The 26126-nt window shown below is 34.9% G+C and overlaps 1 protein-coding gene across 2 annotated transcripts in view; it reads right to left on the reverse strand.

The window, feature by feature from the left end:
• The window catches only part of PTEN (phosphatase and tensin homolog), an 88213-nt gene that overhangs the window by 45617 nt on the left and 16470 nt on the right, over window positions 1–26126 (reverse strand). For both annotated transcript variants that reach the window (XM_014864358.3, XM_014864359.3), the window contains exon 2: window positions 17747–17831. In XM_014864358.3, coding sequence (XP_014719844.1) covers window positions 17747–17831 — 85 coding nt within the window. The remainder of the gene's footprint in view (window positions 1–17746; window positions 17832–26126) is intronic.

Below are 26126 nucleotides of genomic sequence, written 5' to 3' on the forward strand. Positions count from 1 at the left end.
TCACGATACTAACTCTTAAGATTGCAGTAAGCTAAAAATGCATTTTCTAACCCCTAGACCTAGAGCAATCTCTAAAATATATACGTATATAAGAGGTACAGCTAAAAAGTCAAAAGAAGAATTAAAATGAAACACCTAAAAATATTCGATTAACCCCAAAGAGGATAAGAAAAGAGGAATGAGAATGAGAGTCAATGATAGTGAACAAATGAATATCGAACTAACACAAATAGAAAGATGGTAGACTTAAACAAAGCATAACAATAATTACATTAAATATAAATGAACTAAAAACTCCAATTAAGTCAGTGATTATAAAGCAACTTCAGAATTGACCTTCTTCATAAAATTTCTTTATGAAATATAGTATAGATAAATACGTTTACATATACTTGCTATACAAGTTGGAGCACTCTACAGGCAAATTAATATACTATGCAATATTCAACTCTGAAGAAGTAAGATTACATAAATCAAATGCAAAACTCATCTAGCTGCTGTCTACATTAGTACCATGCTACTGAACTTGTTCCAATAGAAGGGAAACAATCTGGGTTGCAAGATGAGCTTTATACTGACTCTTAAAAGACCTCGTATCATATGACTGAGGTATAAATATCATAATGACCATAACGGAAATACATTAATTTACTTGAAAAATCCAACTGCCACAAGACCTAAATTATTCTTATTTTTATGACCAGTTCAGTATCTCACCATAAGCAGACCTCTGAGAAGTGAAATCAGAATGCTGCTGAGTAAATGTGGAATCAACCAAGAGAAGTTAGTTAAATGAAGCAATTTTTAACAGACTAAGACATTCTGATGTTTCCATCTCCACAACAGGAATGATCTTGCCAAAAATATCTGAAGTTCACTGGCTAAGGCTTCCTTTCCCTTGGCTGTGCTTTCTCCATGTTTCAATAGCTAACCAGTCCTCCTTTTCAATGAAAAGCATAGACAAACTAAAGATATTCCATTGGATTAAATTCTAGTCTTACTGTAACTCTGGAGAGGCCTTCTGTTTGTTAAAGATGAACTGGTAGTATCTCTGCTTGACACCAGTACATATTGATATTTAAGTTTATATCATTAGAGCACTGTGTCATTTTCAAGTGCTTGAGGAATTGATAAAAATCGATCTAATAATTTACTGAGCACGTGCTATGTGACAAGCACTATTGTAGAAACAGTGGTAACAAAACTGACAACCAAAATCATAATAACAAATGTTCCTAGCAGCTTGAGAGAAATCCAGTAGCAAACTCTCTTTTAAGGTATCCCATTCAGAAAACAGACTAGGAACATTGAATGGTTCATACTAATCCAAAAACAGGTTAAAAATTAGCATTTGAAAAGAAAAAAGTAAAATATTTATTCCCTATATTTTTCTACAGCTAAGTCACTATTTGGTAGCCATATTTATTTTCTCTGCTGTATTTATGGTAAACCAACATTTGCTCTTAGAACCCTAATATACCTACAATTGCTGCTGCTGCCACATGGAATTGGGTTGTTTTTCTTTTTAACACATAAACCATCTCTGCTTCAATCTCATTAACATAGGCAAGCTCCAAACATTCTAGTCCTTAACTATATTCTCCTAGTCATCTTCAGATTCTCAGAATTACAATCAGTTATATATCCAATACAAGAAAAGTAAGTATCTTGTTGAAAATGTACTTTTAACTTTTGCCTGCACAGTACTGCTTCCTTCTACATTACCTTAAGTTAATTAGAAAGGCAAAAACAACAGCTTTATTTTAATTCTGCTCAAAGACAGTCATCCTGATTACTCAAGAAAATATACTCTCTAAAGAGGTATAAAACTAGAGGGAAAAGAAATAAACAGTGGAGGAAGTGACCTATAACCCAAGGAAAAAATTCAGAAGGCTATTAAAAATAATATAAGAAACTGCCAAACATTTCTCCAAAGAAGTTGTATTGATTTATGCTTTTACCAACATGGACGAGAGTTCCAGTTAATCTACATCCTTGACAACTCATTAGCCCTTTAAGTTTTAGCCATCCAGTAAATATGAAACAGTTTCCCATTGTGTTTTAATTTTCATTTCCCCTGATGACTGATTTTTAATATATTTTCATATGCCATTTATATACTTTCTTTTACAAAGTTTCTGTTCACATCTTGTGCCCTTTTCTTTATGGGGTTGTCCTCTTATGAATTTGTAAGAGCATCTTTATACTGTGGATTCAAGTCCTTTGTCCAACATATGCATTGCAAATATTTCCTCCAGACTATGGTTTGTCTTTTCCTTTTATTAATGGTGGCTTTCAAAGAAGAGAAGGTTTTAATGTTGATGAAGTCCAATCTGTCAATTTTTTCTTATATGGTTAATTTTGTATGTACTAAGAAATCTTTGAGTAAACCAAAGGTCACAGAGATTTTCTTCTGTGTTTTTATCTAGAAGTTTTATAGTTTTACATTTTACTTTTATGTTTCTAACTATAATCCATTTTAAATTAATTCTTGTGTATTATGTGAAGTATATGTAAGTCAAGGTTCATTTCATTTTCCATACTGACAACCAGTTGTTCCAGCATCATTTATTAATAAGAGTATCCTTTCCCCAGGGAATTATCTTGGCACCTTTATCAAAAAATGTATACGTAAGTTTCTCTGGAACCTCTATTCTCTTCCATTGATCTATGTTATATGACCCAGTAATTCTACTCATAGATATTTAACCAACAGAAATGAAAATATATATCCACAAAAGTCCTGTACATGAGTGCTCACAGCAGTTTTGTTGATAATAGACCCAAAGTGAAAACAACCCAAACGTCCAACACAGGCGAATGAATAAATAAAGTATATCATATCCATACAATGGATTACAATAAGAAACAAATTATTGATATAAGCAACAACTGGAATGAATTTCAAAAATATCATCCTAAGAGAGAGACAAACACAAAAGAGTACATGCTATATGAATGCATTTATATGAAATTCTACTAACTTGTCTACAGTGAGAAAGCAGATTTAAAGATTGCCTACAACCAGGGTTAGAGACTGATTGCAAGAGGGCATGAAGAAATTTTTTATGGTAATAGAAATGTTCTAAATCTTGATTGTGGTGATGTTTATATGAGTGTATATATATGTCAAAACTCACTGAACTGCACACTTAAAATGGGTACATCTTATAGCATATAAATTATCCCTTAGTACAGCTGATTTTTAAGAGTAATATGATTATAACTATCAATTTATAAAATGCAAGCCACCTCAAAAAATTTCAAATTTATTTTCATTAATACCAGAGATGGCAATAGAAGGTGTACATCATCTTCAGGAATTAGAACTTTTTAGAATGAAAAACAAAACAGCACTGTCCAATAGAACTTTCCACCATGATGAAAATGTTCTGTATCTTGTACTATCCAACACACTAGCCATTAGCCACATGTAGCTATTGAGCACTTGAAATGTGACTAGTACAGATGAAAATGAATGAGTAAATTTATTTCAATTTAAATTTAAACCTAAATAGCTACATGTGGCTAGTGGCTACCATATTGGATAGCACAAGTCTAAAAGATAGATATTTATAAAAAACCCACTGGAACACAATACACATGCCTCTTAGTAAGGTAGGAGAAATGGATATATTCTTGCAATAGAGCATAAAATTAAAACAGGAAAGATACAGTAAAAACTAGGGACTTCACAACTGTCAAAATATCTACTGAAAAAATATTTTCAATTATATGCAGTTTTCTAACAAATTCTTAATATGTCTGATTAATTTTCTTTATCGGTAGGTTAATAAAATGAAGAAGGGAACTACAGCTCTGGATGTATTTCTAACCAAGAATGAGGAACAAGTTTGAGTGGAAATGCCAGGAAACAGGGAGAAAGTGTTCATATAATTTTAGAGTTCACGTCAGACAAGGAAGGAAATACTGGCATAGTCAGATATGATACAGATCAGTAAAATGGATTTCAAAAGCTTCATTTAAATAACAGGCTATGAATTCATAACTCAAAATCTAAAAGGAAAGACTATGGAGAGACTTTAAAAATGAAAATTCTGTATAAACAATTACAAATGACCTAGTTTAAAAAAGACAAAAGAGGAAAAACAGGAATTATCTAAGTAGACCAATCAACATAGCTGCAGAGAATTTACCCACAAAATTCAGATTTAAAAGGTATACATATAAAACAATGAGAAAAAAAGGGGAAATGATCACAGATGAATACAAAAGAATACCATATATATAAAGGAGCATAAAAATGGTAAAGACAAAAGAAAAGGCTTATAGTAGGGGAAATGTTCAGACCAAAAAGAACAATAAGTAAGACAGAATTCCACAAATTAGGCAGCTGCAAAATGCCAGAGGCAGAAAAAAAGCAGAAACTCTTAAATTCTCTTTTTACTTCCATCTTCTCTGCCCAAGAGAGTGTTGCTCTGATTCAATAATTCAAGAGGGGTGGGTGCATGACATTTCTCTGGATTAAAAGCATTTTCTATTTGCCATTTAAGCAAGGCTACCTTTTAAAGAATATTTCTTAACAAACAGCGATCAACAAAAAAGTCTTTGATATTCCGTGATTATAGATATTAGTAAAGCAGTTAGCAATCAATAATTCATAACAGATAATCCACCAAGCCCTTTATCACTGTGTCATCTGAATCTTGTAGTCATAAAATTCAAATGGCAAGAGAGGCAGGGCATTATAAAACTGTCTGAAGAAAAAGTATTGATACTTTCCTCACTTTTCAAAGAGTTCATAAAAATCATTTTAAAAAAAGCTAAAAGGAAAATAAGTTGAAGGAGAAAAAACTAAAAAAAAATAAGTTGAAGATAGGGTCAGTACACACATACAAAGAAAAAATATGTAAGGCCAATAAATATCACAAAGTTGCTTAACCCTGCAATTAAAGAAATGCAAACATCAAATTACAACAAACTGCAAAAAGTTTGTTTGATACTATTCAAACAGGTTGTGAGGGAGGAAAGACACACACACATGTTGGTGAGAATATAAAACGATACTATTTTTGAGAGTAAAAGTTTAAACCACAGACTCACTGGTCCCAGAATCTCCATTGCTAAGAATTTACTTTCAGGACATACTTGCAAAGGGACACCAAGAAACACGTTTGAAAATGTTTATTAGAGCACTGTTTTCAAAAGCAAAAAACTGGAAACAACCTAAATGTGTATCAGACGGGACTGTTTATTATGCTATGATCACAAAATGGAATAAGAGAGCCAATAAAAGACTCAGTTTTATTTCCATGCCAATATGGAAAATTCCTAAGCATGTTAAATGAAAAAAAGCAAGATTCAGAAGCGAGTGCCCATTTGTTTTTCTTAAAAAGTGGGTATAAGATGAAAACAATTTTTTAAAGACTATATGAGGGGCCGGCCCAGTGGCACAGCAGTTAAGTTCGCACATTCCACTTCAGTGGCCCTGGGTTGGCCGGATGCACATCTATGCACCGCTTCTCAAGCCATGCTGCGGCAGGCGTCCCACATATAAAGTAGAGGAAAATGGGCACAGACGTTAGCTCAGGGCCAGTCTTCCTCGGCAAAAAAGAGGAGGATTGGCAGCAGATGTTAGCTCAGGGCTAATCTTCCTCCAATAAATAAATAAATAAAAATAAAGACTATACGAAACCTTTCATTATAGATATTTTTTTTTTTTTTTTTTTTAAAAGATTTTATTTTTTCCTTTTTCTCCCCAAAGCCCCCCGGTACATAGTTGTGTATTCTTCGTTGTGGATTCTTCTAGTTGTGGCATGTGGGACGCTGCCTCAGCGTGGTCTGATGAGCAGTGCCATGTCCGCGCCCAGGATTCGAACCAACGAAACACTGGGCCGCCTGCTGCAGAGCGCGCGAACTTAACCACTCGGCCACGGGGCCAGCCCCTCATTATAGATATTTTTGAGAAGAGGGTCTAAGGATGAGGGGTTAAGTAGAAGAATTTTGTAGCAGATATTTGTCATCTTTAGGCTGCTCAGCATCCAAAACCATTACAATTGGAGAGAATTTCAAGAGATGAGAAGTGAGTACTCACTTCCCCATCTTTCTCTTACCACTGTGCATGCCTAAAACCAATTAAATCCTCCTGCTCTACACATTGATTCCAAGGCAGTGAGAGCAAGGTGCAGAGGAGTCAGAGATTACTCAGAGAGATCTCCAGAAGAGCTGCAAGTTTATGAGCAGAGTCACCAATACCCAGTCATGGCAGCAGCACCTGGGACAGCAAGCATCCAGGCAGCAATATACCAAACACACTGTTATTGTGACCTCTTAACTATGCCTTGCTTCCCTCAGCTTCTGCAAATCTTCCAAGCCTGGTTCTCTAGTTTTGAGCTATGAGCTATCTAATATTTTCAAAAAATTCTTTTCTGATTAAGTAGTTACTTTGTCGGGCGCAACCAAGAATCCTGACTTTCTTTTACATTATTTTCCTATAGCTTTTTTTTTTTTTTTAGCGAGAGTTGGTGAAATCATACTTTTTTTGTGTGCTCCCTTTAATATTTGAACTTTATGATTTCTTATCTAGCACTCTGGGCAGCAGTGAGACTGGCAGGAGAATAAACAGTCTATTTAAAAGAAAATATCACAGCACTTTAAAAAAGGGGGGAGGGTAAATTCTCGCAAAGAACTTGAATATTACTTAGGGAAACATTCACCATGGCTGCCCCTCCCACTTCCTCCTCTCTCCTCCCAGGGACTTCATGCCCACAACTGGCTCATTGCCTTATAAGTTTGATACAATGGAAAGGGAGAAAAAAGCAAGAAAACAGGGCTTTCCAAAAGGAAATGGGAACACTTAACTGTAGATACTTGGAAAGTAGAGACTAAAAACTTAGATAGACAAGAGCAGAGAGTTAATAGCCTCAAAACTTAAAAAATCCAGAATACAAATCTTTCTAATACAATTACATCTTACTTCAAATAATTTCAGTAGATAAAAATCTGAATTCATTAACGACAGTTGTGAAAATAAAGTATTTTTAAACAGGCTTGACTTTCCTCAAAGAATTCCTATGAAATAGTTCTAAATAAGTTGCCAATGTGCATTTTAAAATTATTTGTCAAAATAATATATAAACATATATATTTCGAAAGATATAAAAAGTCTGTAATAAAAAATTAGTCAAGGGAAGATGGCAGAGTACGAAGCACCAGGAATCTTTCCACACCTAGACAAAAATTGTACTGGCATAATCTGTCTGATGTAACTATTTTGGAACTCTGGAGTCTATTCAAAAGCTTGCAGCTTCCAGGGGAAGGCTTAGACAGTAAATCACAGTTAATTTCAGTCAATTTCAACTCTCAGTGTGGTAGTGGCTACCCACCCCTCACTGCCCCAGCTGGCAGTCATGCACATATTCCTAGAACAGCCTGCAGCAGCTTGTGGAACCTTGTCCTCCAAATATCAGAGATCTGTGTTCTGATCATTGACTGCTGCTTCTCATTACGGATGTGCAGACACAGAAGGAGGCTGCCATTGTTGCAATCCCCACAACTGAAACAGCTTCCAGGGGATTTAAAGACTCAAAGCCTATTTTTTTCCTTCATTTTTTTCCCTTTTCCTTTTTTGAGAGCCAGACGTTTAAGAAGTATGACATCCGTGTACAGGTGTTTGTGTGAACATTAGTTTTCAAGTCCTCTGGGTAAATGCCCAAAGGGGTACAAGTGCTTGATTGCAGAGAATATGTTTAGTTTTGTAAGACACCACTAACTGTCTTACAAAGTAGCTGTACCATTTTGCATGCTGTGAGTTTTTCACATACTGCCTATATTGTATAGGAATAGAGTTTTTGTATGCTAAATACTGAATGATTCCACCTATAAGACATTCTGGAAAGTCACAACTATGGAGACAGTAAAAACATGTGGTTGCCAATGGCTGGAGTGAGGAAGGGATGCCTAGGTAGAGAACAGACCACTTTTAGGGTAGTGAAATATTCTGTATGATACTATAGCCATGAGCTGCATAACGTTACTTTCAAAGACAGACTGCCTATATGACAGTGGTTCCATAAGATTAGTACCATATAGCATAGGTGTGTAGTAGGCTATACCATCTGGGTTTGTGTAAGTACACTCTATGATGTTTGCACAATAACAAAATCACCTAACAACACATTTCTTAGAATATAATCCCATCGTTATGTGACGCATGACTGTATAATGGTGGACACGTCACTATAAACTTGTCCAAACCCACAGAATGTACAACACCAAGAGTGAACACTGATGTAAATTATGAACTTTGAATGATAATGACGTGTCAATATAGGTTCATCAATTATAACAAATGTACCACTCTGGTGGAGGACATTGATGAGGAAGGCTGTGTATGTGTGGGAGTAGGGTGTATATGGAAATCTCTGTACCTTCTGCTCAATATAGCTGTGAACCTAAAATGGTTCTAAAAAATAAAGTTTATTTTTTTAAAAAAACACACACTCCACAGCTAATATGATATGCAATGGTAAAAGACAACGTTTTTCCTCTAAGGTCAAGAACAAAGACAGGAGGTCTTCTTTCGTCATTTCTACTCAACATAGTATTGAATGTTCAAGTTGAGCAATTAGGCAAGAAGAAGGGGAAAAACTCATCCAAATTGGAAAGGAAGAAGTAAAATTATGTGTTTGCAGACGACATAATCTTAAATGTAGAAAACCCTAAAAATTCCACACAAAAAAATATTAGTACTAATAAACATATTCAGCAAAGTAGCAGCATACAAAATTAATACACAAAAATCGCTGTATTTCTATAGACTAATAATGAACAATCCAAAAAGAAACAAAACTCTTTACAATAGCATCAAAAAGAATAAAATATTTGGGAATTAACCAAGGAGGTGAAATACTTGTACACAGAAAACTACAAAACACTGTTCAAAGAACTTAAAGAACACTGAAAAGGAAAGACACTGCATGTCCATGGATTGGAAGACTTGACATTGTTAAGATTTCAGTACCACTCAAGGCAATCTACAGATTAATGCCATTCCTACCAAAATCTCAATGACTTTTTTTTGGCAGAAATAAAAAATTCCATCCTAAAATTCATATGGAATCTCAAAGGGCCCTAAACGACCAAAACAATTTTGGAATAGAAGAACAAAGTTGTAGGACTCTAAATTTCTGATTTCAAAATTTACTACAGAGCTACAAAGTGTGGTACTGGCATAAAGACAGACACATACTAACGGAATAGAATAGAGAGCCCAGAAATAAAACCCTGTATACATATCAAATAAGTTTCAAGAAGTGTGCCAAGATCATTTAATGGGGAAAAGACAGTCTTTTCAACAAATTGTGCTAGGAAAAATGGATATCCACATGCAAAAGCAGTAAGTTGGACCCTTATCTTACACTGTATGCAAAAATTATCCCAAAATGGATCAAAGACCTTAAACTATAAAACTCTTAAAAGGAAACATAGGAGAAAAGCTTCATGACATTGAATTTAGGGATGATTTCTTGGATGTGAGGGCACAGGCCAAAAAAAAAACAGGTAAGTTGGACTGCATCAAAATTTAAAACTCCTGTGCATCTAAGGAGACCATTAACAAACTAAAAAGGCAACCCACAGAAGGGGAGAAAATATTTGCAATCACGTATCTGATAAGAGATTAATATCCAGAATATATAAAGAACTCCTAAAACAACAACAAAAAAAGAACCCGCCCAGTAACCAAAGACCCCAAGTTGCTAAGGCAATCGTGAGAAAAAAGAACAAAGCTGGAGGTATCACAATCCCTGACTTCAAAATGTACTACAAAGCCATAGTGATCAAAACGGCACGGTACTGGTACAAAAAGAGGCACAGAGATCAATGGAACAGAACCAAAAGCCCAGAAATAAAACTGCACGTCTACAGACAGCTAATCTTCCACAAAGGTGCTAGGAACATACAACGGAGAAAAAACAATCTCTTCAATAAATGGTGTTGGGAAAACTGGACAGCCATGCAAAAGAATGAAGGTAGACCATTATCTCACGCCACACACAAAAATAAACTCAAAATGGATCAAATTCTTGAAAATAAGTCCTGAAACTATAAAACTCCTGGAAGATAATATAGGTAGTACACTCTTTGACATCAAACTAAAAAGGATGTTTTCGAATACCATGTCTTGTCAGACAAGGGAAACAAAAGAAGAAATAAGCAAGTGGGAGTTCATCAGACTAAAGAGCTTCTGCAAGGCAAATGAAACCAGAACCAAAACAAAGAGACAACCCACCAACTGGGAGAAAATATTTGCAATTATATATCTGACAAGGGATTAATCTCCATAATATACAAGGAAATCACACAATTGAACAATAAAAAAACAAACAACCCAATCAAAAAATGGGCAGTGGATATGAACAGACATTTTTCCAAAGAAGATATACAGATGGCCAATAAACACATGAAAAGATGTTCGACATCACTAAGCATCAGGGAAATGCAAATCAAAATTACACTAAGATACCACCTTACGCCTGTTAAAATGGCTATAATCACTAAGACTAACAATAACAAATGTTAGAGAGGGCGTGGAGAGAAGGGAACCCTCATACACTGCTGGTACGAATGCAAACTGGTATAGCCACTATGGAAAACAGTATGGAGATTCCTCAAAAGACTAGAAATAGAACTACCATACGAGCCAGCTATACCACTACTGGGAATCTACCCAAACAATTTGAAATCAACAATCCAAAGTAACATAAGTACCCCTGTGTTCATTGCAGCACTATTCACAATAGCCAAGACATGGAAACAATCCAAGTGCCCATCGACGGATGATTGGATAAAGAATATGTGGTGTATACATATAGTGGAATACTACTCAGCCATAAAAAAGACAAATCCATCCCATTTGCAGTAACATGGAAGGACCTGGAGGAAATTATGCTAAGCGAAATAAGCCTGACTGAAAAAGACAAACACCGGATGATTTCATTCATATGTAGGATATAAACATCCACATGGACCAAAAAAACAGTTCAGTGGTTACCAGGGGAAGGGGGGTGGGGGGGGGGCACAGGGGGTGAAGGGGAGCACTTATGTGGTGACAGACAAGAAATAATGTACAAGTGAAATCTTATATTGATGTAAACTATTACGAACTCAAGTAAAAAAAATGTTCTAAATATTAAAAAAAAACATCTAATTCATAAATGGGTAAAGGACTTATTAAACATTTCTCCAAAGAAGATAAACAAATCATCAACAAGCACATGAAAAGATGCTCAACATCACTTAACATTAGGGAAATGCAAATCAAAACCACAATGACCCACTTCACACTCATTTGGATGGCTGTTATCAAAAAAAAAAAAAAAAAAAGCCAGAAAATAACATATTGGAGAGGATGTAAAGATACTAAAACACATGTGCATTGCTAGTGGGAAGGTAAAATGGTATAGCCAGTATAGAAAACAGTATGGCAGTTCCTCAAAAAATGAAATACAGAATTACCATTTGATCCAAAAATTCCACATCTGGGTGTATACCCAAACTAATAAAGTAAACATTCGAAAAAATACTGGAACACCCATGTTCATACTACTATTACTTACAATAGTCAAAAGGTGGAAGCAAACCCAGTGTCCATCGACAGATGAATGGATAAACAAAATAATACATACATATAATGGAAGGAAATTCTGACACATGCCACAACATGAACTCCGAAGACGTTATGCTAAGTGAAACGTCAGTCACAAAAAGACAAATATTGTACGATTTCATTTATATAAAGTACCTAGAATAGTCAAATACACAGAGACAGAAAATAGAACAGTGGTTGCCAGGAGGCAGGAGTAGGGGGGATGGGAAGTTACTGTTTAATGGGTACGGAATGATAAAAAAAGTTTTAGAGATGGATAGTGGCGATTGTTGCACAACAATTGAGTGCACTCAATGCCACTGAAGTGTACACTTAAAAATGATCAAAATGGGGGCTGGCCCCGTGGCTGAGTGGTTAAGTTCGCGCGCTCCGCTGCAGGCGGCACGGTGTTTCGTGGGTTCGAATCCTGGGCGCGGACATGGCACTGCTCATCAAACCACGCTGAGGCAGCGTCCCACATGCCACAACTAGAAGGACCCACAACGAAGAATATACAACTATGTAACGGCGGGGGGCTTTGGGGAGAAAAAGGGAAAAAAATAAAATCTTTAAAAAAAAAATGATCAAAATGGTAAATTTTATCTTACATGTATTTTACCACACACACAAAAAATGACTCGTCTCCAGCTTTATTTCTGCTTCCCCCAAATAGCAACCACACCTCAACTCCTTGGATTCTTTTTCCTGGTATTTAATTCAGCATTTCCACATAACATATACAATACTACTTCGTGTAGGTTTATCAATTACCCACAAATTTTCTGCCATGGTGGAAGAGGCTTACAGAACCAGTAGAACCCCCACACGTTTCACTTCTCTTAATCCCCCTTAAATGGCAATATCACAATTTTGGGTTAAACCACCAACACACGTTATTAATTGCTTCCTGTTTCTAAATCACCTAGTTTTCTGAGGATCTATTGCATTTTTTTTCCCCAAATATTTCAATATCCACCTCCTGGTTCAATTTTTTTTCCCTGAAGCCCTCTGTCCTACTGCTCCAATTAGAACTGGTTGTTCTTCAGCTTGTGGCACAGCTGTCATTCTGGGACTTTCCTTTGTTGATTCTAAGCTGGATCCTGTTTACTGAAGCCCTTTTCTTTCATGGTTTATTCTCCTGTTTTGCTGGGGCACATCTTCTAGCAACCTCTTAAGAAATGTTACACAGGCACACATTTTTTTGAATCCTTGAATGTCTTTTTTTCCTACTTTTGTACTTGATTGATGGTTGGGCTAGACACAGAATTCTAGGCTGAATGCAGAACTTTTGAAGTGCTGTTCCTCCATCTTCTATCTTTAATTCTACTGCTAAGAAGTTAGACACCATTCATATCCCTAATACTCCAAGATGATCCTGAAAGCTTTTGAGAAATTCTCATTATTTCTGGTGTTCTTAAAGAAATTTCATAATAATGGCCAAGCATTGGCCTGTTTTCATTTATTGTGTTTGGTGCTATTTAGGTCTTTTCAATCTGGAAATTGAATTTTCTAAAGAAATTTTCTGGTGTAATAATATCAGAGAAGACCTTCCTTTATGATTTCCTACACTATGTATGGGCCAACGCTGCATTAGGCCAAACAAAGAACATAAACAGGCTAGATTAGCTCCAGAGTTTCCAGTTTTTGCCCTCTGATACACAGGATTATATGGTTATTAAGGAAATCAGCTTTGGACTCTGACAGACCTGGAGTCAATGCTCAGTTTCACTACTTACCAGGAAAGTTAACTTCTTTTAAACCATCTAGGAAATGGGAATAAGTTCACCATAGAAATTTAATAAGATGACACGTGTAAACTGCTTATACATCAGTTATATATGTATGTAAATAAATGTACAATAAATGCTAGTCATTATTAAAATATCAAAAATTGGATTGGTGCAGATAATATAAACACTGTCAAATCCATCAAGGCTCTGCTATTTATGAGGAAATAAGAATAACAAAAGAAGTGGGGGGGCAGCCAATAGATACAGGGTTTTTTGTTGGGGTGATAAAAATGTTTTGGAACTTGACAGAGGAGGTGGTTGAAAACATTGTGAAGATACTAAATGTCACAACTGTATACTTTAAAACGATTAATTTTATGTTATGTGATTTTCAACAAAAAAAGAAAGAAAGCAGGAAACATAAGTAATAAGAGAAGAAGTCAAAAGTTGCTGGCAAGGAAGAATACAATTGACATTCTTTCCTCTTAAATTATTTTGAAACTTTCCTTTAAATAATCTCTTTTCAATTCTTTTTAACTGAATAGCCAATAATGATGTTGGTACTTCCTTTTTTATTAAAGATCAACATACAATTAAAGTTGATTGAGAGATCACCATATAATTAAGAGAAGAATATTTGCAGTTTCTTTAGGAAGAAAGTGTATAAAACAGTACAAAAGGAAGGAGACGGACTCTTGAATCAATAATACAGCTGCTTATATATGGGTAAAAAAAAGCTGATAGTATACAAAACTACGGATAAAGTCTTTTTAAAAAAATCACTCCATATCAGAAGACTGAACTATAAACACTTCCTTATAATAAATATGGGAATTTTCCCACATCTAAAGCCTTTCCAATAAAAAAGGAGGAACTAAATTATTTCCTAGTGATTCAGACTGGGGGAAAATGTTATTACATGCATCTTTTTTCATTTTCAACATTTCCCAAATTGTGCTCCATGGAACACTGTTTAGAGAGATGTTATTTAATATACTACAAAAGAAAAGAAAGAGAAGGGGGAAGGGAGGAAGGGGAAGAGAAAGGGAAAGAAAAGTAAAAAAAAAGGAAAAGGAAAGCAGCATGTTAGAATTTCACTCTTGGGAGATTTACAATGCATAGTAGCATATTAAAGGTTCTGCAGTAAGAAAGCCAGTTCACCTCTATTAAACCTACGTTTTCCTGATTTATTAGGTACAGAATAATAGTTCTCAAGCTATGTCTGTTAAACACATGAAGCATCAATTTGTTAAAGACTGCTTAAGATTTATAACAGATAACATATAAATTAGACAACTTCAATATTAGCCTGAGGGATAAGAGTAACATACATATCAAAGAAGAATCAATTATCTGAATAAAACATTGTTTCATATTACCAGCTGGTCAGAGCAAGAGCTTAGTAGCAAGAAAGAAGATGAAGAGAGGTGGTAACAAGACTAAAAGAAGAAAAAACAATCTGGGAAGGGTTGGCTCTTCAACTTCCCTTCTATGAGATGTCCCTGTCCTGTCCCGTCAATTTTGATTCCTTATTAAACACAACATTTGCAGTTAAGAGAGTAAAAGAGTCCGGATTGCTTCACTTTTCCCCCTTTCCCTTTTTGTTCACTTTTTACATTAATTCCTCATCCTAGCAGGTTACCTCAAAAGAAGTTAAATATTTGTCACAAAAGTACTTTAAGTACCTCAAGTATAAAATTTCATATTGTCATAACAAACCATATTCCCAAACAGTTAAATAAGACTGGACAATTTAAGCATGAAGGAATTTGCAATTTGAGTTTATTTTACTCAAAGATGTACAACAACAACAAAGTCTGAAGTCTGCACCATATTTCCTGTTTGGGGGAAAAATAATAGGAAAAATACGGAACTAGAGAAGAAAAGATAATTTTAAATATTCTTTAAACATCTCAACAGAGAGAGCAAAAGAAAATCCAACTGAAAATAGTTTTGTTAAACGAAAAGTTAAAACAAAATAAAGACATTTTTCACTGAAACGTTATCATCTTTGAACCAAAAAGGAATCACTACTGTCTCCAATATGGTGTGAACCAATCAAAGAAATCAATCACTTAGGTACTGGAGACAGCCATTCCCTTGGAGAGGCTAGTCCTAACAGGCAAATTACTTAGGAATTATTTATTTTCATTTCAGTCCGTAGGAAAAACTACGTCTTCCCTCCTACTGTTCATCCTTTCTCTCATAAAAGAAGGGGAGTGGAGTGAGTAGCTGAAGCCAACAAAGCCTTCCTGGCCATTTATCCCCCAATCAAAAAAAAAAAAAGAAAGACAACACAACCACAACATAGCCGATAATTCATTTTTATATGCTATTACCATTACCATTCCATAGGCGTGACAAGATGAGTTGGCTAAAGCAACCATTAACTAAATATAACAATCCATACTTATGAAGTTTTTTTAGGAATAAGAAATTTGAAAAAGTCAAAAGCTAGATAAGATAAACTAGATACATTAAAGCAGACAGAATAAATGTCAACTTTGGGTACTGATTACAAACTACATGTGCGAATCCTGATTTAGAGGCATAGAGGTTATGAAGTCAGAAGATGACAGATAAAAATACTTCCTAGAATAGTATTTTCTTAGTGAAGTTATTGCAATCTATGGTCTGATAATCAAATGCATAGATCCAGAAACCAGACTTTATCGGTAAGCTAAAAGATGATCAGTCAGCCTCAGTGACTAATTCACAGTCAGAAGAGACTAATTTACATTCAGAAAAAAAACAATATAAAACCTAGCACACCAGATTTACTAACCACAAGAATATCCTTACAGTGATCAGAAAACTTGTCCTCTACTCAGAGTATTAATACTCTTTTTCAGTATGAGTACTGATCTGACTTGGTTGAATCAGTACTTGGCTGAACACAGAATTATACTAATGTGAAGTTAATCACCTTATGAGATATTTCATGTAGACCATTAAGAGGCCTGAGAAACACTCCTGCACCACAGTAGGGAGGGAATACATGTCTGGTAACTGCACTGCTCACTTCCCAGATTTTCCATCTCTCTTGATATACTTCTTTCATTCTTTTTCCTATCACCCACTGCATTTCCTGCAGATGTGTATTATCATTGATTAAGCCATATCAAGCTGTTACTCTCATAGCTCTGCGATGTTAAGCATCCTTCCACTGCGTCCTAACTATGAGAAGGCAAATTCATTTCCCTATTTTCAAGTTCTTAAATAGTACCTCTGACAGCCTCATGTACCACCTATAATTGTAACAGAAACTATAAAGAAGCAGTTTTGGGGTTTTTGTACATACTGAAATTTAATTCTGAACACAATATAAACACTACAAAAATCCAACTGGACACAACTCAATACTGAAAAATGTAAATATACTTTGGTTCAAGCAAATTGCTAAAAATTAACCACTTAGAAAAACAACTATGGCTAGCTCATATAAGGATGTAGTTAGACTTATATACTTACACAATTATTATAAAAGGATTCCACATCTGCATAATGCTTTACTAAGGGCTTTCCCATCCATTATAACACTTAATTCTCATAATCACCAAATATTTAAATTGAAAGTCTCCAAGAAAGATACTTCCGAAAGAGGGTAAAGGGAATAATTCAGAATTTTAACTTTTAAAAGCCATTTGAGTCCCTACTGACAATTTAGAGTTAATTTATTCATACATATATATTTTTGCTCTGAAATCAGAATACTATTAAGACTATTCACACAGCAGAGACAAATTGCTTCTCTCATAAAATCTACCAGGTACTCGTGGGTCATGAATGTATTAAAAAACTAAATGGGAGTTGAGAAATATTGTTGTAAACTGAATGATAATTACACTTAGAAAATTATAAAATGGACAAAATTAGGCTTTGGTATGCCCAGCAACTGCTTTCTAAATTGCTTGTACCAAACACTTCTTCAGGTGCTTGGTACACATATGCCCAATTATAAACTGTTCTACGTAAAAATACACAGGTATCAGTTGCCAGTATCCGATATAACTGATAGTAATGTAACAGTTATCTCTACCTTAGAATGAATAAATTTAAGTGAATAAATCCACTCAAGGATTTTAAGCCTAATCTTCAATTGTGAAATAAAAGACAAAAATCCTATTATAATGGAATCCAGACATTAACTTGGTGAGAGGCATTTTATAGAGTCCATGAAATCATACCACATATTTCTGATTACGTAAAAGGTCAGTTCTTATCAAATGAGTTGTATCCCATTGAAGTCCATTAGGCACAGTAAGCAAAAAAGGCAGTTACAGAACACCAACATAATGAAAATAAAGTTTACATCACAAAGTACATCTTTTTCTGTGGTTTAGAAAAATGAAAACACAATATGAACATAATACATTAACATCTGAAACAGAAAATTAAGAGTTCTTACCTTACTACATCATCGATATTGTTCCTGTATACACCTTCAAGTCTTTCTGCAGGAAACCCCATAGCAATAATGTTTGGATAAATATCTGAGTACTTAAGTTAAGGAAATGTCTGAAATATGCAACAACACAAATTACTTGTAGACGTTTTAAACCATTAGCTGATTATAAAAAGCTTTCCTCTCTACAGCTATGCTAATAAAAGGGTGTCAAAGTGTGCTTGTTTAGAAACCATCATGTGTAATTAAGAAATAGAGGTAAATACATTAATTCAAAGAAGATCCTCAAAACAATTATATAGTAAAAATAATTTCCAAATCCCTCTATTTAATATATTAAAAATGCACCTAAGGTAAAAGGTCAATTCCACATTCACAGTATTCAGGTATACATGCAAAACAAAAATCTCAGACTTTACAAATCATACAACTAAAGCATTTGGGGACAAAAACAAAAAATCAAAATATAAACAACAAACCTGCTGCACAACTTCTAATTTTTCATGATTATAAAAACTACCAGGGTACAGAGAAAAGCAGATACAATTAAGAATCAGGATGTCAGATTTAAGAGCTGCCTATGTCTCTAACCAGCTATATAATTTGAACGAGACATGTAACCTTTCTAGACTTCAATTTCCTATTCTACACAGTGATTAGGTTGAGACAACCACTAAGATCTCTTCTAGCCCTTGGTATTTATGACTTGATAATAATGAACTGAGGTAGAAATTTATTCTCATTTCAAATCAAGGTAATCAATATTTAGCATGCCCATTCTATTCACTTATACAATTGACATAAAAACAAACTTCCACACTGAAAAAGAATTCATATTAAACTAACCACAAAAAACCAACAACCACCAGAGGCCGGCCCGGTGGCGCAGGGGTTAGGTTCACACATTTCCCTTCACGGTGGCCAGGGGTTCACTGGCCCGGATCCCGGTGCAGACGTGGCACCGCTTGGCAAGCCATTCTGTGGTAGGCATCCCATGTATAAAGTGGAGGAAGATGGGCACAGATGTTAGCTCAGGGCCAGTCTTCCTCAGCAAAAAGAGGAGGACTGGCAGCAGATGTTAGCTCAGGGCTAATCTTCCTTAAAAAAAAAAAAATCACCAACAACCTACATTTCAATGCATTTTGCCCATTATACCAGCTTCTCATTTCTTCTTGAGCTCCACCAATCCTCTTTAATCTCATGATTTTCTGACAGACCTCTCACTCCAGTCAAGCTTATCTGCCTAAAGCCTCCCTTCAAGATCATCTCTAAAGTTCTCCCCACACCTACTTCTGGACCCATTCATCTTCCAAATACAATTCAAAATTCACCAAATCCAGTACCCTTTAGAAAGACCTTTTTCCTTTACTTTCTGCTGCACTCACATTATTGATTCTAGTATCATTTTCAATACAAAAATCATTATCAAATTACTGAAAGCTTCTATTTTGATATTATAATTTAAGAAAAGGTTCTAGGTGTGCTGTATGTTCTATCTATAAGATTACTATGTACTGATTGGACAGATCTACAGAATATTTTTTAAAACACACACAGCAGGGTATAGTATGCTACCTTTTGTATAAAAGAAAGAATATTTTATAAAAGAAATATTTTTTGATAAAAGAAATATTCAAACATATATTTGTTTGACTTTAACCCTCCTCCCAAAACACACACATGCATGAGTCATAACTGAAAAACTAATAAAAATGGTTGCCTCATAGAAAAGGGGAGGGAAGGGGAGAAGCATACACTGAAAACGGCCAGAAACAAATAAACCTGATTAAATATCAAATTGGTAACCAGCAAAAGGGATTTATTTCAAGGGTTATTTGGACACTGCAATCTTACTGTACTTCTTGGTAGGAAGTAATCTAAGAACAAAAAAAACACAAAGAATTTTAAACTTCTGACTGTTTCTAGTACTATCAGTATTGATATCCACAAACTTTTGTTTTATATTGTAGGAAAATGCAATGAAGTTATGCTAATGATTTTAAGATTCATGATTATTAGGGTAAGAGAAAAGAGATATTACAAAATCAAAAAATCAAGTAAAAACATTGAAAATATCAATACGAACTCGTTTGTAAAAACCTATTATTTTCTAGGTCATTTCACTGAAATGGCCTGAAAGCATGTTACCTTAGCAGTAGGTAAACACTCCTAGAACCCAGATTCCATCTCTAATATCTAATATCTAAAAGATACCAAATTCCTTGGAAAAACAGTTTACGCTAGGTCTAGGGCAGAGAAGGTACAAGGCGAGCCTGGGGTTTCTTTCTGTGCCAGAGAGCAAGGAAGGCATACAGAGATTAATGGTCTGTACCAAACAGACATAGGAGCTAGCACAGACAACCCAATGACTGAAGTTGAGTATCAAAGAAAAAAATTAAACTCTAGTAAATTAAAACACCTTGACTAAAATGAAAATCCCTGAGTCTAAAAAGGATACTCACAAGAGAAAAAGTTAGAACAAAACAACAAAAAAATCCTTTTCATTTATCATTTTTTGAGTGGCTATTGGCATAGTTTTTACTTTGAATATTGGTAAAGGGCCGATCCTGCTTTTCCTGCAGGAACTGTATTTCACGGCAACCAAATAGCTCCATTTCATAAGGTAAAGCTCTACTTTACAGAAAAACACCAGTTACTAAACATAAAAGGACAGAATTTTAAAAATCACACTTTGTAAGCTGTAATAAAATTACTGATTTAGGCAAGGAGCAATAAATGGTGCTAAACCAATAGGTGAGTGGATGATGAAGAACTGAACTTTCTTATAGAGCCAAAATAACACTACACAAAATACTTTCTAATGTAAGGAGACAAATATAATTAATCACGGGCAGAAAAGACAGTTACTCAATTTCAGCGGTCAATCTCAGCATCACCAAGAAAGTCAGGTAGAGAGCACATGACTTTTGATGTGATGCAACATGAAGGACACAGCACCATCTACGACAGCCAAGTTACCTTCAACCTGAGCATCCACCAAGCATTTAGACAGAAATCTTAATTTACAGAAAACAGATGAGAGAGAAGAACAAGCTAAACAACATTATGAGAGAATAAACTGGACAAATTCGAAGTCTGTAGAACATGACCCAGTTCTTTTCAAATATCTTTTTTAAAAGTCAAATATCATTTTACAACGTGGAGATGGGAGGGATGGGTAACAATCCTTGATTTAAAAAGACTCAAGGGTTCTAATAGCTAAGTCCACAGGTACAATGCTGTTCTGGATTTTGTTTTAGACAAAGCAGCCATAAAACACGTTATTTGAGCCAATTAGAGAAATTTTAATATGATCTGGTATTGGAGGAGACGAAAATTTACTGAAATGAAAAAGTAGACACTATTGACTGAAAAAGAAAGGTTTCAAAGACAACGTACAGTGATACCATTTCGGTAAAAGAATTCATATATATATCCATATAGACATATGTAGACAAAAAGATTACAAACTAAGGCACTGAAAGTTATAATCTCTAGGTGGTAGGAATATGTATTTTTTCACATTTTTGCTTGTTTTGTATTTCCTATTTTGGGCACAATGCACCTGTACTGTTTCCATAACAGATTTTTAAAATGCTTTATTTTTGCACCTTTGTATCTTCAGTCTCCAGTGGGCACCCATGATTACGTTTGTTTTACAATTACTCCAAGTCTGTTTACTAAGTGTCACGACAAAATATTTTCTTGCCCATACAGGGCAAGACTTAGAATCAGCTCTGTAGGTAGTTTTAAAAAATGCTAAATTTCTACCAAAAAATTATAATAAAAGTACCCAAGACTTAAATACCATTTACTATGTGTCACAAACAATTTTTGTCACTATAAGACTACAAAAAGTCACCCCCAACCTCAAATGGTTTTTCTACCATAAAGACTCCAAAAGAAAACTGTTAGGATTATCATTTTCAATATCACAAATATCAGCTCTCGTCTGTTATTCTCACATAAGAAAGTAGCCCCACCTAAAAATGTAGCTCTTGTCAAAATGCTTTAGGGTATTATATCCATTCATGAGAAGAAAAAAAAAAAAAAAGCAGAAGAGAATGGAAGTTTAAATCAAGCCTGTAGCAGTACAATTCCCAAAAGTGAATAATCTTTACTTTTTAACTCTGTCTTGGAGCACAAACTTAAGAAAATAGGAAATGACAGTCAGAAAAAAATGAGGCAGTAAAAATGAGGGAGCTTAGCCTTATACAAAAGCATAGAAGTATAAAGGCCCCCGAAATGCATTCATTTTATCCAGGACTAAACTCAGATTTATGCTTGTACTATGAATACTAACTAGGTGGCAAAAGACTTGGTTAATTTACTTAAGAAAACTATTTGTCTATAACCGTACATAATGAGGATATTATGTGCTCATTAAAGTAAACTCAGTTGGCCCCGTCTTTCATTCACTTAACTATTCAAACACATATTGAACATTCTGTGCAAGGGACACTGAGAATATAAGCAAAGACTACTGCACTCAAGCAGTTCTATCAGGGAAGACAGACACACAGACCTACACCTGTGCCAAAGGCCCTATTAAATATAAGATCAAGATATTTTAAGAGCTAAAGACAGAGGGAATAATTCTGTTGGGACGCAGATAAAGCTTCACAAAGTAATATCTTAGATAATTCTTAAGAAGTCAGTCTCAAACATCAGCAGACAGAAGAAGAAACAAGAGCGATTATAACAATCCAAGCAGAGGCTATAGCAGAGATAAGGAAATACATAAAATATTCAGAAAAAGCGAGCAGTCCAGTACAGCTCACACACAAAGCTTTATGGAAAAGGTGGCAAGACTGACAAAAAATCAGATCTAGTTTTTTTTTTTTGAGGAAGATTAGCCCTGAGCGAACTGCTGCCAATCCTCCTCTTTTTTGCTGAGGAAGCCTGGCCCTGAGCTAATATCTGTGCCCATCTCCCTCTACTTTACATGTGGGACGCCTACCACAGCATGGCTTGCCAAGCAGTGCTATGTCCGCACCCGGGATCTAGATCTAGTTTTAAGGAAGCCTTGGCAGGGAGTTCAATTTAATCAGAGTCAAAGGCCAGGATCAACACAGGAGTCTCTCGCAGACCAACAATCCAAACCTTCCTTTAAACAGAATCTAGGAATTCAGTCTTTTTAAAGTTTCACTTTCCAGATTCTCACCTTTCCTATTCATACAATTTGAGACTTTACCCAAGACTTTGGCATCTGTCATACATTAGAAAGATATGCCAGACAATATGCTAAATACATGCTCATTTAATTGTAACAATTCCATGAAATAATATTACCATTTCATAGATGATGAAATTGAGGGTCAAACAGATTGGGTAACCTGCCCAAGGTCCCAAAACCACTAAGTAGTAAGTTATGATTCAAATCCGTTATGTACATAATTTCAAAGCTCAAGCTTTTTATACTATGTTGCCCCACAAAAGGAGATTAAGATTTTTTATACTTCCAAATCAATAATAAAAATACAAAATTTTCAATGGAAGTAGGTTCAAATGAAAGTGATTTACTAATCAAATGTTAAAACTGAAAAACTTCTGAAAGACACTACTACAAAAACCTACTGGCATTTCCAAAACTGATGTCAGCAACTAATGAGAACGTAATCTTTAGGGAAATATTTTTTATGCCAAGAATTAAACCAATAAACAAAATCTACTATACGATTTTCTTGCTTCCCCATACGTCAAAATTTTTAATGACTTTTTTTAGGCAATTTAAACCAAATAACTGAGAAATATATATATATGATTTCTAATATAAATAGCCTTAACCTGTACTTATTGGATATTTCTTTCAATAAGGAATAGTCTTTTAAATGAAATTTTCATCTAATGACTTAAGTACTAAGCATAAAGAATTATACTAACTAGGTCATTAAAGGAAATCAAGTATCTTTGCCACCTAGTGACCTGCTTGCAAGAGGTATGGCACCATGGTTAAGAACACATGCTGCAGAACCAAGTTACCTGGACATGAACCTCAACTTACTGAGTAACTGTGGGCAAGTTACATACTCTCTCCGTGCCTGTTTCCTATGTAAAACGGGGCTAATAAAAGTACCTATCATTTAGAGTCATTGTACGGATTAAATGAGTTAATACATGAACAATGCCTAGAACACGGTGATCACCTGAACAAATGGTTCAGCCCTAGATCATAAGGGCCTACCATAAGCACTTAGGTTTTTTTTTTAATGAGACTAACTGCTGAATAACTTAATCTTTCTCAAAAGCATCAAAGCCTAACAGAAACTTTACTCTTTGAAATCTTTACTGTAGCAATTTGCCTTTAAGTATTTAAGAACATATGTAAACTAGGGGCCGGTCCTGTGGCCAAGTGGTTAAGTTTGCACGCCGGTTCAGATCCTGGATGCGGACATGGCACTGCTCATCAGGCCATGCTGAGGCAGCGTCCCACATAGCACAACCAGAGGCACTCACAACTAGAATATACAACTATGTACTGGGGGGCTTTGGGGGGAAGATGGAAAAAAAACCAAAAACGAAGATTGGCAACAGATGTTACCTCACGTGCCAATCTTTAAAATATATATATACATATATATATGTAAACTATTACTCAAAAAGGAAAAAAAAAACCTTCTTTCCCCATAATATCACATAATATCAGTGGCTACTGTACACGCAATAAGGAGAGGTGGAAGAAATGTATACATGGTACTTTCCTATCTAGCCTAGGTTAGATGGCCACCATAGCTACAGGAGATCTCAGATAACTGGACGGTCTTTTTCTCCCCACCTCTGTTTTGTTTTAATTGAGGCATAATTTACATACGATAAAATACACAGATCTTAAGTGATCAGTTGATGAGTTTTGAAAATTATACATATCCTGTTTGGACAGTCTTGATTCAAGTGCTACAACAATCCTCATCACAGGATAGTCTCAAAGAAAAAAATAATAATAAATGGTAAATTAAGTTATAAAGTCTGTCCACAGATGTCACTTTAACCCAAAATATAACTGACCTATTATAAAATAATGTGGCTACTATATGAGCTAAGTAAATTTTTGCTGGCTGGTCTGAGGATCCAATCATAACTTAAAACACTAAAAATATGTTCCAAGTTACACCTAATTAACAAAACATCTTTCAGAAAACAACGTGAGTTGAGATCTCATGACTCTACCTTAACTCAAAACTTTATCTGAGCCTAAATTAAGGGGTTTATACTATTAATTTAACTAGAATTTTCAAATAGAGGGTAATAACCAAAAAAAAGCTCCCTAAATCTTATTTTATAACAATGTGTTCCTGATATGTAGACTAAATCTTCAAGTATGATGATTACTACAAAGAAAAAGAGTTGCGGCAAGTTTCTTTATAATTTTATAATACTCAATATACAGATATGCTTACCCCTAAACAACTTAGACACTAAAATGCAGTGCTAGTACACAAACCAATAACTATTTTTTCCCTGCCATAATTATTTTAAAGAAAATTATTTCTACAGATCACATATAAATAAGCTATTTTAAAATTCTAGTTAACTGAAAGTTATAGTAACAATCTGAAGCTATAAAATACATGAAACATGGCTGGCCAAGTAGAAAGTGACACACAGATTTAGAAAGGTAGAGATCAAAAAGCATCAAAAACTAATCTGAAGTTGCCTGGCCCGGAAGGAGAACAGTAAGCTAAATCTGCGCCAGAGTGAAGGAATGAAGAACGTCAAACTAACAAGAGAAGACAAGAGGAATCGAAACCACGTTAGCAAACATCAGGACTTCACATTTAATTTTATTTTCCAGGAATTTCTGGAGCTTTTCCCCTGCTTTCTGTCAGTGTTTTCAAGCAACAGACACTTACGGCCCTGGTGAGAGGAAAAGAGATTCAGCCATCGACTCATAAGCTACATCAAGTTTACATTTCTTTCAATAAATTTTAACAAGTTTAAATTTAACAAATACTTTCCAAGCATGTCACAGTTATATCCATATTATCAACTTTTCTAATCAAATTATGCTTTAAATACAAGCCACTCTCTTGGACTTCTATACTTTCTCATTTAATGAAAGATTTTATATTTCTTACTAGATTTTATTTTTCCCTATTTAAGTGTGTTAAATGTTTGGATCAGATTTCTAAATTCAAGATTCATACTGAGAGGAAAGCAGAAACAGGAGTTCTTTGAATTCTCCAGGTGATAAAGTGCTAACCGTTCATTATTGAAGAACGATTTGTCCTAATACATAAAACATATAATCATTCCTGTACAGACCAAATTAACACAGCCTAAAATCTTATTTTCTAAAGTGAAAAGGGTGCACAGATACAAAAGCTTGAACTACAGAAATATTAAGAGGAAGAACGCTCCAAAAAATGAGGATTTTAAGAAGAAA

The sequence above is a fragment of the Equus asinus genome, chromosome 2 (assembly GCF_041296235.1).
Source record: "Equus asinus isolate D_3611 breed Donkey chromosome 2, EquAss-T2T_v2, whole genome shotgun sequence".
Classification (NCBI taxonomy): domain Eukaryota; kingdom Metazoa; phylum Chordata; class Mammalia; order Perissodactyla; family Equidae; genus Equus; species Equus asinus.